Source organism: Osmerus eperlanus, chromosome 27, assembly GCF_963692335.1.
Source record: "Osmerus eperlanus chromosome 27, fOsmEpe2.1, whole genome shotgun sequence".
NCBI classification, from domain to species: domain Eukaryota; kingdom Metazoa; phylum Chordata; class Actinopteri; order Osmeriformes; family Osmeridae; genus Osmerus; species Osmerus eperlanus.
In genome coordinates this window covers 3,012,699-3,025,325 of record NC_085044.1, presented here as the reverse complement: position 1 = coordinate 3,025,325, position 12,627 = coordinate 3,012,699, and the positions used below count along the sequence as shown (strand labels likewise).

The following is a 12,627-nucleotide window of genomic DNA, read 5'->3' as shown; positions in this document are numbered from 1 at the left end:
TTTCTGAAAACACATCCCTTTACATCCATTCATGTTCAGTTCACTGCTTATTTATTTGAGCTATATGTCTGTATTTTTGTCTATTCACACATTAGTCATTCAAGTGATCACATGGTCAGTCACACAGACAGACTGAACAGGGTGGGAATCTCTGTCCACAAAAGTTTATTCAAGTCCATTAATAACTCTAATAATATCTACTTGTGTCATTCCTCTTCATTTTGGGATATGGATTAAATCTTTTCATCTTCAACAGGCAGAAAAGATACCAATCAGTACATCTGCATCTGTGACAAAAAGACATGGAATGAATCTCAGAGCTACTGTCGGGCGAATCACACAGACCTGGCCAGTGTGAGAAATGATACAGAGTACAATGAGATAAGGAACCTGTCCTCAAATTGTGATGAAGTGTGGATTGGTCTGAGTACATCTAATAACTGGCAGTGGTCTGACCAGAGTGTGTCTTCCTTCAAAAACTGGGATGAGAAAGAGCCTAATGGAATAGGTGACCCCAATAAAGGTGAAATATCCCCAATGGGTGTGGTTAGGAAAGTAGGAGGACTCTGGAATGATGAAGGATGTAAAAACAACCATCAATTTATCTGCTATGATGGTAAGATGATTACATTTAACCACATTCTTACTGATGACCAATTCTGAGTTAGCATCAGGTGTTATTTATTTTTTTGCATGACGATGTAAAACTGCTTGTAAAGTTTGAGTGAGAAAAGAGGAGCAGATTTAGGCAGAGTAATCCTGGTATTGAGATTAATGAAGATATAATCATCTCTCCTCACCTTCCAGACGACCTGGTCCTGGTTCATGAGAACAAGACCTGGGTGGAAGCCCTGAACCACTGCAGACAGCAGGGATGGGATCTGGTGTCCATCCACTCTGAGAGGATCCAGCACTGGGTGCAACGTCGGGCCAGAAACGCCTCCACCCCCTATGTCTGGCTGGGCCTGAGGTACACCTGTGCACTGAAGGTCTGGTTCTGGGTGAGTGAACATGGCCTGTGCCACCAGAACTGGGCCCCGGACCACGGGGGCAGCTGGGAGGAGTGTAAGAAGGCAGGTGCCATGCCGAGGGAGGGGCCACAGCAGTGGGAGGGCAAGAACCAGGCAGAGAAGCTCAACTTCATCTGCACCAGGAAACCTGATGGTGAGCTTTAAATGAGTGTCTAAGGAGTCACTTATACTGTATGAACCGTCTTTCAATGTGAGTCTCTCTCTCCCTCTCCCTCTCTCTCCTCTCTCTCTCCTCTCTCTCTCTCTCTCTCTCTCTCTCTCTCTCTCTCTCTCTCTCTCTCTCTCTCTCTCTCTTTCCCTTTCTCTCTCTCTCTCTCTCTCTCTTTTATGCTCGCTCACTCCCCCCACCTGATCAGGTTTACATTGTAGGAGTGATTCCTCTCTTCTCTCTGTTTACAGATTACTAGGATTCAAACTACGTATGTCCAGTTCATCTTGTCATAATCACCTGCTTGAAACAAGAGACGGGAATGCAAACAGCTATTCTGTGTTTTTGCTATTTTAACTTTTTACTATTTCCTAATTTGTCTGATTCTGAAAACCAGATTCAATCTTATTTATACTTCATTTCACATGTTAATGTTTATGTTTTAGGGTTTTAGATATAAGGGATTTCATATGTTAGTGATTTTAAGGGTATATTTAGACACTTTGTTGTTTCTTTGTGAAGTTTTTCACCTTTTTCAAATTCTGTCAATAAATATTCTGTGTGAAGTGATGGTTTGTGAAAGTGTCATTCTATTTTAGTTTACTGTGGGAATCAAGTATCCCTCATTTTAGGAAAAGATAAACAGCACATCCAGTTTAACATTATGCTGTGTCAGAAGTTTGCTGGAATAGAATAAACAGCCTTAAAAAAGATTAGTTTTAATCCAGAAAGGATGCTTCAGCAACAACCGTTGTAGAGACTCAAACTGTCCAGCAGATGGAGATGGAGGTGTGACAGGGGGAATGTGTGATCACATCCCCAGACCAAGCTGCTTCCCCCTGGGATAATAACTGGACAGAGAGCCTCAGCGTGATAGCTCCTCCTCCTATTATTTCTCTCTCTCTCTCTCTCTCTCTCTCTCTCTCTCTCTCTCTCTCTCTCATCTCTCTCTCTCTCTCTCTCTCTCTCTCTCTCTCTCTCTCTCTCTCTCTCTCTCTCTCTCTCTCTCTCTCTAACTCTCCCTCTCCCTCTCCCTCTCTATCTCTCTATCCTCTCTTTAACTTTAACTCATCATGTTCTGCTATTTACACTGACATCAAAATCACCTTTTCCTGACATCTTTGCAGATTCCAATACTGGCAGTATGGTAAAAAAAGATACAAAATTATATTCCATGACAGATATCTATCATATCATATCTATCATTTGTGGATGTATTTTCTAATGAAGTGACATAAACCACGCTGACAGATTACTCAATCATACTGGACCTTTAAGCAGTGTTGTAGAACATACTGCACAGTCTATTATACTACTATCGTTGCGCATTGTGTTGCCTTCTGGTATGAAATGCACTTTATAAATAAAGTTTGATTGATTGATTGATCCTCTGACAAAAGTCACCTTTTGTTGCTGGAAATGTTTCCCAACGCAGAATCTCATGTTTCATTTTCATTTTTTTTTTTTTGATTTAGAGCTGTTAATGCCGGTGGATGACAACAAATTGTCACAAGCTAATGTAGCTGTTCCTGCTACACGAGGCGTTGTTTGTCCTTAAATGAGAAACACAGAGAGACACCTGTGACTCAGCAGTACCTGTACAGTACCTGTGCTAGTCCTCACATGCGTATGGTGGCATTTGCACGCGTCCTGGATTTGCGTATATGTACTTGCTTTTGTGTACGTGTGAATTTGCATTCATTTACTTACTTGTACTTTTTCATGCTTTTTCAAGCTAAATATCATAAACAAATTCCCCTGTGAACATCACACAAAGATGCTCTTTACCCATGATGCAAATGATGTAATGGAAAACCGTTATCTTCTGGGAGCATGAATCAGACATTCTGTAGAGGTATTAAACACTCTCCAGGGAGGTGGGGAGGAGACACTGACAGCAGGTCAGAGCTCACATCAGCAGCAGCCACAGCATTCACTCACCCAACATCAGGTAGGATTCATTCAAGATTGTTGATATTATAGAAAAGATATTAGGTAAATAGTAATTGATATGACATTCAATGATGTTAATTGATAGTGATATAAGTTATTACAAACATGTAATAAGGAGGTGTGATGTAAGGGGTATGGATGTTGTAAAAGGGCAGTTAAAGTTGCTTTGTTACCAAAACAAGATCAATGTTAACATCCACTTACCCCTGGAATAGCCTGACCTCCCTCATACCAAGTTTAACTTGTACTGCTAAACAGAAGTGTAACTACATAGCTCCTATTTAGTTGCATAATTCTTAATATTGATAATGCAAATTTGCTACAAAGTAGTTAATATAGACTTGTACAATGTTACCATAAGCTATTCTTACTGACTTAAAACAATGTTATCTTTTATCTGATATATTGGTTTCTTCAAATCTACAGTGATGGAGAAATCTGTGTTACTCATGTTGCTTTCCTTATCAGGTACGTTCGTGTGTGTGTGTGTATTTTAACTGCGTGTGTGTTTTGTTTATGTCTGTGAGAGCAGTTTGTGTGTTAGTATTCAGAAATACTGATCGCTTCAATGCATTCAATTGTTTTTTATATGAAATCGGATTTCAAACCAGAGGCTGAAACACATTAACAAATAAAATACTAAATTACTACAGAATCTTTTTGTCAGGTGGGAAGGCTTTGCACTTATGTAAATCGCCTATTCTAACAGACAAGCATGCACAGTAAAAGATCGAGCAGCTACGATCAGAAATACATGTACAAAGTGATCTGTTTGATTGACAGTTGTGTTGTTGTGTGTGTTCTCCATAGGGCTCAGCATCCTCCCCTCATGTCTCTCTTTCCATTATGAGTATGTGAAGGAGAGTAAGAACTGGACTGAAGCACAGAGGATCTGCAGAGAGAAATACACTGACCTGGCCACCTTCTATGATGATGCATCCATACGTGATAAAACTGACAGAGCATGGATTGGGTTGCATAGTGGCCTTTGGACATGGTCTCTCAATGGTGAAGTACTTCCTTGTCAGGAAACGTCATGCGATTCTAACTACCCACCCTGGTCTGCTGGAAAACCTGACAGATATTCTCACGAAAATAAGACATGTGTGAGATTGAATACTAAGAATGGAACCTGGACAAATGCTTCATGTTCAGAAAAGAAATCTTTTGTCTGCTATGATGGTGAGTGGAGAAAAGTATCATGTTTTTTTTTTCCGTTTTATTTCAGTTTGAGTCATTACACCAGTATGAAAAATTGTTTCTCCTTCGACCTTCAATGATAAAGAAAATAAATGTATTGTATTTAACCAATGAAAATGTTCTAAGTTCCTGGATTTGACAGTGTAAAGACGTTTAGCAGGCTGCAAACACAACACAGATGTGGCTGGTTAAAAGTCCTTTCTGAAAACACATCCCTTTACATCCATTCATGTTCAGTTCACTGCTTATTTATTTGAGCTATATGTCTGTATTTTTGTCTATTCACACATTAGTCATTCAAGTGATCACATGGTCAGTCACACAGACAGACTGAACAGGGTGGGAATCTCTGTCCACAAAAGTTTATTCAAGTCCATTAATAACTCTAATAATATCTACTTGTGTCATTCCTCTTCATTTTGGGATATGGATTAAATCTTTTCATCTTCAACAGGCAGAAAAGATACCAATCAGTACATCTGCATCTGTGACAAAAAGACATGGAATGAATCTCAGAGCTACTGTCGGGCGAATCACACAGACCTGGCCAGTGTGAGAAATGCTATAGAGTACAATGAGATAAGGAACCTGTCCTCAAATTGTGATGAAGTGTGGATTGGTCTGAGTACATCTAATAACTGGCAGTGGTCTGACCAGAGTGTGTCTTCCTTCGAAAAATGGGGTGACGGTGAGCCTAATGGAATGGGTGTCCCCAATAAAGGTGAAATATTCCCAATGGGTGTGGTTAGGAATTCAAGAGGACTCTGGAATGATGAAGCATGCATAAACAACCATCAATTTATCTGCTATGATGGTAAGATGATTACATTTAACCACATTCTTACTGATGACCAATTCTGAGTTAGCATCAGGTGTTATTTATTTTTTTGCATGACGATGTAAAACTGCTTGTAAAGTTTGAGTGAGAAAAGAGGAGCAGATTTAGGCAGAGTAATCCTGGTATTGAGATTAATGAAGATATAATCATCTCTCCTCACCTTCCAGACGACCTGGTCCTGGTTCATGAGAACAAGACCTGGGTGGAAGCCCTGAACCACTGCAGACAGCAGAGATGGGATCTGGTGTCCATCCACTCTGAGAGGATCCAGCACTGGGTGCAACGTCGGGCCAGAAACGCCTCCACCCCCTATGTCTGGCTGGGCCTGAGGTACACCTGTGCACTGAAGGTCTGGTTCTGGGTGAGTGAACATGCCTTGTGCCACCAGAACTGGGCCCCGGGCCACGGGGGCAGCTGGGAGGAGTGTAAGAAGGCAGGTGCCATGCCGAGGGAGGGGCCACAGCAGTGGGAGGGCAAGAACCAGGCAGAGAAGCTCAACTTCATCTGCACCAGGAAACCTGATGGTGAGCTTTAAATGAGTGTCTAAGGAGTCACTTATACTGTATGAACCGTCTTTCAATAAGTCTCTTTGTCCTCACCTTTCTGTCTCCAGAGTACTAGGATCCAGACTGTGTTCAGAGGTTCAACATCTTGTCGTCAGGATTGAAGGAATTCACTTTTTTCACCTTTTTTAATCTTTTGCTATGTCCTATTTGACTTCTTAATACTTTAATCTTTTTTTAATGCATGTAAATGTAACATGTTAATGTTTTAGGGTTTTTGATTGTAGGTTTTGTGTTAGTGATTGAAATGTTTTCTTCAAGCAATATGTTGATTCTTTGTAATGAACTTAATACTGAAATAAGTCAAATCTAAAGTCGAATCTTTTCTACACATCTCCCAAAATCTGTCAATAAACATTCTGCATAAAGTGATCGTCAAGGTGTCCCTCTATATTGGTTTACTGTAGGAATCCATCATCCCTGCGTTTAGAAAAAGATTGACAGCATCTCCACTTTAACAGTGTCTTGTGTCAGCAGTCCACCAATGGAGAGAAAGGAAGAGACGAGAGAGAAAGATGGATTGTAAAGTATTCATTTAATTAGAAAATGCATAAAACATCATGTATTATTGATTATTTCATTGAAAAGTAAGACGTAATACAAGCTTAACATGATTAAAAGAAAGAATAGCAGTACAGTGGATAAAAAATCAAATTGTGAAAAAAAGAATGCTTACTCTTAACACATCTTATTCCTAGGATTTGAAGGAATTATGCAAGTCCTTTCATAAAAACACGTATAAATCATAACATTTGGAATCACAGAGGCTCAAAGATACAAATTAATGATGTGGCCACAAACTGAGTAGTTTTACATTTCAGGTAAAGCATCGTGTAGGAAATTGTAATTACTGGATTGTTACATATTAGTTATTAAAGTTATTATACAAGTTATTTATGTATTTTAATAACAAGTCATATTTTAAAAACTACTAATCAAATTTTATTTATAGACACACAGATTGTCTGGATTAACATTTTCAGTTCAATTAGTAATTTATTATCGGCCATTATAGTAGCAAAAATAGCAATGTACAGGCATAATCTCACACAAAAAGGTAATGAAATACAGAAGCTAAGAAAGTGTAAAGGTTATATTAGTTATTAAAACTTGTGTTGAATAGTTATAGATGTATTATTGTTGCTGCACAGCTGGTAGCCAAATTTGGTTATCTTGCACCTAAATCCAGATATTCCTTCTAAATACTAATTCTCTCTTTCAATGAAAGCATCCGCTAATGATTGAAATGTAAAATTTCGGATATTGTTAAATATGACCAAACAAGCTGAAAACTATAGATTTTTTTGAGGGGGGTGAGCAAAGAGTTTGCTTTTAACAGCTCTTTAAGAAAACTGGTCGATGTCTGAATCCTCCTTGAATCCTTCAGTCACTGCATCTTTCATCTCCTTAAGCTCCTCTTGCTCTTCCTTGGATGGTGGAGGCAAAACAGCATTCAGATCGTTTTCTATTTTCAGGAGCCTTGCTTTGGTTTTTAAATCATACTGTTTTTTGTTTTTCAGGACAAGATCTCGAATACATTCTCCTGCCTCGTCACAAGATGCAGCCAGCGCCCGTCGTTCTACTTCAAACTGACTGTCCTTGGGATCCAAGGCCATGAGTCTACCCAGGCTGCCGACTCGATCCATCAAGTACTTGCTGGAGATCTCAGTGTAGGTTCCAGAGATCATGTTAACCAGGTTGGCAATGTTGGATGCTTGGAAAGCCTGTTGGTATAGCACATCTTGCAAAAACATTTTGGATGAATACTTCATGTTTTTGGGATATGGCTTTTTAGCGGTATCAACAAAGTCTTTTAGAGATGACTTCAGGGAAGTGTCAATGATGTTTGAGATCATCTGGAAGAACTGCACCATTTTACGCCACTTCTCCTGCAAACTTCCCATGGCTTGGAGACCAATGGCCAAAAGCTTGATAGTGGTCTCAAAGTCAATCTCTTTGACCTCACAGGATCTCAACTTGATCAGGGTCTCTGTTAGTTCTCTTTTCTTTTGTTCCATTTTGTCCAAAGATTTTTCATATTGCTGCCTGGCCTGATCAAGTTGAATTCTCATCTGCTCAATGCGAAAACGGGCATTTTGTGTTGCTGTTTCACCTGCCGATGATGACTGGCTGCTTTGGGCTTTAGCCATCGCAGGAGGTTGGACTGGGAAAGAGGAAGTATTGGATTCTTTTTTCCCCATAGAATCAAATTGCTGTGCAGATTTCATAAGCTTTTTGATTCGCTGGACCAGTGCTTTGTTATTGTTGGAATCGTCATGCTTCCCCTCAGGGGTCATTTGCTTCAGGTCAGAGCAGATAGAAAGAGCTTGTTGACGATTTTTTTCAGCCAGGAGTTTTGCAGGACTTTCGTTCACATCTGAAAAGTTGACGTTTTCAACTTGCCCCTGTATCCAGTCACACTTAGACTTTCCAGTTGACGGGTCAACAATATTTGTCCACTGGATTTGATCTGCCTGAATGAAGCTGCTCAAAGACTTGGCAGCAGGCAGAAGGAGGCTCGACTTACTAAAAATGTTACTTGCCTTGTTTCCAGGATGTCCTACTGCGGCTGGCCCCCCTTGTGGGTTTTGGGGAGGATTGGGAGTGGAAGGATTTGTCAACATACTGATGCCGGCTCCAAGAAGAGTATTCACAGAATTTGTCAATCCTTCAACAAAGTTCATCCCAATAATCTCCCATCCTGAGGGCAATGAATCCATTGCCTCTTGGAACATTCGATTAGCCTCTTCTATCAGCTTACCCTGTTTCTTAAACTCTTCCTGAGCTCGCTTTTCATCCTCTTCAAACATTTTCTTTTTTTGTTTTTCTTCATCCAGAGTTCTTCGAACATCCTCCAAATGTTTGCCATAGCTCTGTTTGGCACTTGTGCAAGTCTCTAGAAGCTCAGAGATCAACTCAGTGACATCAGTGAACCTCTTTTCAGAGGATTTGGCCAATGTCACACACTCCTGTGATATGGTGGCAATGTTTTCCAATACATCAGGAAGAAGGTTTTCAATGAGGACATCATCTTCTTGAATAAGTATTTGCACTGCCCTCTTCATGTATGCAGGCACATTTCTAGTGTGCAAACATATCTTGTCCATGTTCTTGTGGGCTTCATTGAATGCTCGCCAACCAGAATTGCACACTTGCATGAGGCAGGCACGGAATGAGTCTGGATATTTGATGAACTTGAATCCCTGAACTGGTCCACCATCTTTGATAGAGAAGTCTTGGTTGGCAGAAATGAAGACAAGCTCTCCAAGAAAAGCAATTGACATTGGGGCAGGAGTCAAGTACTCCTCCCAGTTAGCATTAGCTTTAGTTAGCATAGCAGTGTCTTCCCTGCAGTCAGATGCTTTTACTAAGCTATTGGTAGCTTTGACAAGATCTTTGGATGACATTGTTCCTAAGGAGAGGGAAATAAAAAATCTTACTTATCTGTCTAACTTCTTTGCTTCCTTTTAGCACAATGTTGTACAAGCTTACATGAAACTGTTGCCACATTTACATATTTTAACTGAATTGTATTTATATTATTTAAGAAAACTACTTTCCTTAGTAGCCAATAAAGGTAATGGCACTTCAGGTAAATAGTTTCTATGCTCACCCAGTCCTTGCTAACAACTAACTTTACCATCCTTCTATCCAATATACTAAGGCTTGAGATTGTCTACTAAATGCATGCATGCTATGTTACATTGTCTAAACTGTACACACAAGCTTTACCAATAATACCCTATTCATATCTTACATCTATTGTTATTGTCAAACTGTATTACTACATTGACTTATATTGATTATTATAAGTATTTTTTCCAAATGTATTTTCTTCATGTCCTCTGCTTAAACAAGGAAGAAAGCTGTCATGTCTATATTTGGCTATAATATAATATACAGCCTTTAAAGACTGTGTTTTGTAATTTTCTTATGAGCTGTTTCATCTCTGTTTTATTTGTGTTCACTATTAAAAATGAGCTGATAGGTGCGTATGAACTTAATAACATAGACAGAAGTTAGAAAGTGGAAGGCAGCTTTTTAAAAACAAATAAAATTAAGGTCATGATTTACATACATCCATACATACAGGATGTGTGTAAGCCCAACTAAAAGTAAGTTGTTTCATGAATTGGAATATAATGATGGTAGTCCAACACATGTCGCACATCACTTAGTTTTGACATAAACAGGATATTTCATCCACTTGGATTTTACTCCAGAAAGAACCAAACTGTCATAAAATAAATAAAAAGTAAATGTCTTGAATTTCTCGGCTATGACAAAATTAATCATTTCAAAATTCTGTTTCTTAATTCAAGGTAAGCGGGAAAATTAAAAGAATTAACATATTGAATATGTTAAAAAAAATGGCTAGATGACTTAAAAAGATGTTTGCTCTTTCCTTTCAATACTGTCATATAATCAGTTAGCTTCTAGTCAATAAGATAGAAGACAGTTTATGATCCCCAAAGAGACTTTGCACAGCAGCATTTAACTGAAATAAGACTTAAAATATTGATACAAGTCTTATCATACTGCATGGTTAGATGAAAAGGTGTAATGCTAGTAAGTAGTTAAATCCAAATACCCCTTAAAATGAATGTGTCTTACCTGATGGTGGTTCACAATCTCTTTGGCTTGCTCTTGAGGTTTTGAGGATCTCTCTCTTGATGAGGTGTGGTTTAAACAGTTCTGTGTCCCTTTCTTTTATGTGTGTGCCTGTAACACGTGACGTAATTATGCAATGATCGTTACTTCTTTAAAGCCTTTGCAACTATCAATTCTGTTTCTTAATTCAAGGTAAGCGGGAAAATTAAAAGAATTAACATATTGAATATGTAAAAAAAAGGCTAAAAATGGCTAGATGACTTAAAAAGATGTTTGCTCTTTCCTTTCAATACTGTCATATAATCAGTTAGCTTCTAGTCAATAAGATAGAAGACAGTTTATGATCCCCAAAGAGACTTTGCACAGCAGCATTTAACTGAAATAAGACTTAAAATATTGATACAAGTCTTATATTGTCTTATATCATACTGCATGGTTAGATGAAAAGGTGTAATGCTAGTAAGTAGTTAAATCCAAATACCCCTTAAAATGAATGTGTCTTACCTGATGGTGGTTCACAATCTCTTTGGCTTGCTCTTGAGGTTTTGAGGATCTCTCTCTTGATGAGGTGTGGTTTAAACAGTCCTGTGTCCCTTTCTTTTATGTGTGTGCCTGTAACACGTGACGTAATTATGCAAATTCACAGATTGTGATACAACCTACAACAGGAAAGTATAAAACGTTGTTTTTCCCTTGGCAGTAAGCCATACATCCCAAGACTTGGAGAGAGAGAGAGAGAGAGAGAGAGAGAGAGAGAGAGAGAGAGAGAGAGAGAGAGAGAGAGAGAGAGAAGCTTTCAGTCTGTATACGGTGAGTGTCTTTATACATACATTATAAAATATCACTCTGTTAACAGGGTTCTCAAGTTTTATCAAAAGTTTTGTGTGAGATACAAAAGTTCCGGGGCGACGGGGTAGAAAGGCACTGTAATATGATGGAATTGTAAATGGGTATTAGCAGATATTATTGATATTACAGATATTAATAACATTCGTATTAACATTAATGCAGTCAATTGAAACTGTATTTGTATGATTTTTACTTACAGAATGATGCTGTCAGACGAGGACTTTGTTAAAGGGGTTGTCCCACACCTTCAAAATGGACTGTACCATTTTAGTGCTGTGTGTGATACCTTACTCAATTTTGACAATTCAAATAAATCAACTTTCAAGGAAGGCATTCAGAAAGCTGTGACAAGTTTGAACGAATCAGAAACAGTTGCTAAATCCCATCTAGACAGAGTAGACCAGTACACTGAGGAGTTGACACAGAGGAAAGGAAAACTGGAGTCAGAATGTCAGTCCCTGCAGACAAATGTAGCTAATTTACAAACTCAGTGTAAAGCTATTGAGGACAACATGTCTAATTACAAATACGCTCTTCAGAAAGCTAAGAATGAGAAAGAGTCTGCTGAGCGTCACCTGCAACACTGCAGGAACAAAGCAAGAGAAAGCCAAAAGATAAGAGATGCTGGGATTGGTCTGATGTTTATTCCTTTCATTGGGCCCATTATAGGTAAAATGTTTGAATCCTTCAACACAACCAGTGTGATACACATACTATTAAACGACTAATGATTACTAAAGAAAGGAGTTCAGGAATATCTTTGTCACATATTATATCACACAAACCCTAAAGAGATACAACATGTAATTGACTTTTTTGGTCTTGTTCATACATGCAAAACTGCCAATGCCAAAGCTTGACTAATGTCATTCTCTCTAACAGGAGCTACAATGGTGGGTGTTGGTCAGGTCGATATGGATCAAGCTCAATGGAGCGCCGAACAATCCCGAAAAAATGTTAACAATTTTGCTTCATTGGTGAAATCCAATGAGAATCAGTTAGCCCTCAGAAGGCAAGAAAAGTGGCAGTATAAAAGCATGATTGAACGTTATCAGGATAAAATTCAGAAAAACCTCATCAGTCTGAGAGAAGTCAAAATTAAACGACCCAAAGTTGCGGGTTTTCAGAGTAAGTTGAGAGCAGCAGTCCACTTTCTCAGTGTCCTGTCTGGCAGGGCTGATGTTGCTCTGACTGTAACCTCTCAGCGAGTTATTCTCCTGGAGCCACTGATTAATGTGATGACAGAAGTTGTGAGCCTTTGTCTTCAAGCTGCAGGGGATGGAAAAATGAAATTACTGATGCAAGGGTCTGACATGTACTCTACCATTGAAAGTTTGAAAAATGTCCATAAGAAATTTTCAAGCATCACTGGCAAGCAGAGTGCTCTGTCTGAGCAGTTTTATTAACCTGTAGTGTATTTAACAACTAGAGTTG

The 12,627-nt window shown here is 38.9% G+C and overlaps 3 protein-coding genes across 3 annotated transcripts; 2 read left to right on the top strand and 1 right to left on the bottom strand.

Annotated features, from left to right (window-relative positions):
• The first annotated feature begins 532 nt into the window (after positions 1-532).
• On the top strand, positions 533-1,695 carry LOC134013788 (macrophage mannose receptor 1-like). The gene is made up of 3 exons (XM_062453506.1): positions 533-616; positions 808-1,164; positions 1,431-1,695. Exons 1-3 carry the CDS (start codon positions 538-540, stop codon positions 1,436-1,438), a joined length of 444 nt encoding a protein of 147 aa, XP_062309490.1. The 5' UTR covers positions 533-537; the 3' UTR covers positions 1,439-1,695.
• A 1,327-nt stretch (positions 1,696-3,022) lies between these two features.
• LOC134013723 (macrophage mannose receptor 1-like) lies at positions 3,023-6,074 on the top strand. The gene is made up of 6 exons (XM_062453408.1): positions 3,023-3,130; positions 3,559-3,600; positions 3,943-4,314; positions 4,787-5,146; positions 5,338-5,694; positions 5,784-6,074. Exons 2-6 carry the CDS (start codon positions 3,561-3,563, stop codon positions 5,789-5,791), a joined length of 1,137 nt encoding a protein of 378 aa, XP_062309392.1. The 5' UTR covers positions 3,023-3,130; positions 3,559-3,560; the 3' UTR covers positions 5,792-6,074.
• Positions 6,075-7,047: 973 nt separating this feature from the next.
• LOC134013699 (uncharacterized) lies at positions 7,048-10,908 on the bottom strand. Its single transcript, XM_062453365.1, has 3 exons — positions 10,849-10,908; positions 10,348-10,455; positions 7,048-9,145 (listed from the first exon to the last, which is right to left on the bottom strand). Exon 3 carries the CDS (start codon positions 9,138-9,140, stop codon positions 7,077-7,079), a length of 2,064 nt encoding a protein of 687 aa, XP_062309349.1. The 5' UTR covers positions 9,141-9,145; positions 10,348-10,455; positions 10,849-10,908; the 3' UTR covers positions 7,048-7,076.
• Positions 10,909-12,627: the final 1,719 nt, after the last annotated feature.

Coding starts and splice junctions, on each gene's coding strand:
- LOC134013788 (XM_062453506.1), top strand. CDS start 538: ATGGGTGTGGTTAGGAAAGTAGGAGGACTCTGGAATGATGAAGGATGT. Junction 617..807: donor TCAATTTATCTGCTATGATG/GTAAGATGATTA, acceptor CTCACCTTCCAG/ACGACCTGGTCCTGGTTCAT.
- LOC134013723 (XM_062453408.1), top strand. CDS start 3,561: ATGGAGAAATCTGTGTTACTCATGTTGCTTTCCTTATCAG. Junction 3,601..3,942: donor CATGTTGCTTTCCTTATCAG/GTACGTTCGTGT, acceptor TGTTCTCCATAG/GGCTCAGCATCCTCCCCTCA. Junction 5,147..5,337: donor TCAATTTATCTGCTATGATG/GTAAGATGATTA, acceptor CTCACCTTCCAG/ACGACCTGGTCCTGGTTCAT.
- LOC134013699 (XM_062453365.1), bottom strand. CDS start 9,140: ATGTCATCCAAAGATCTTGTCAAAGCTACCAATAGCTTAGTAAAAGCA.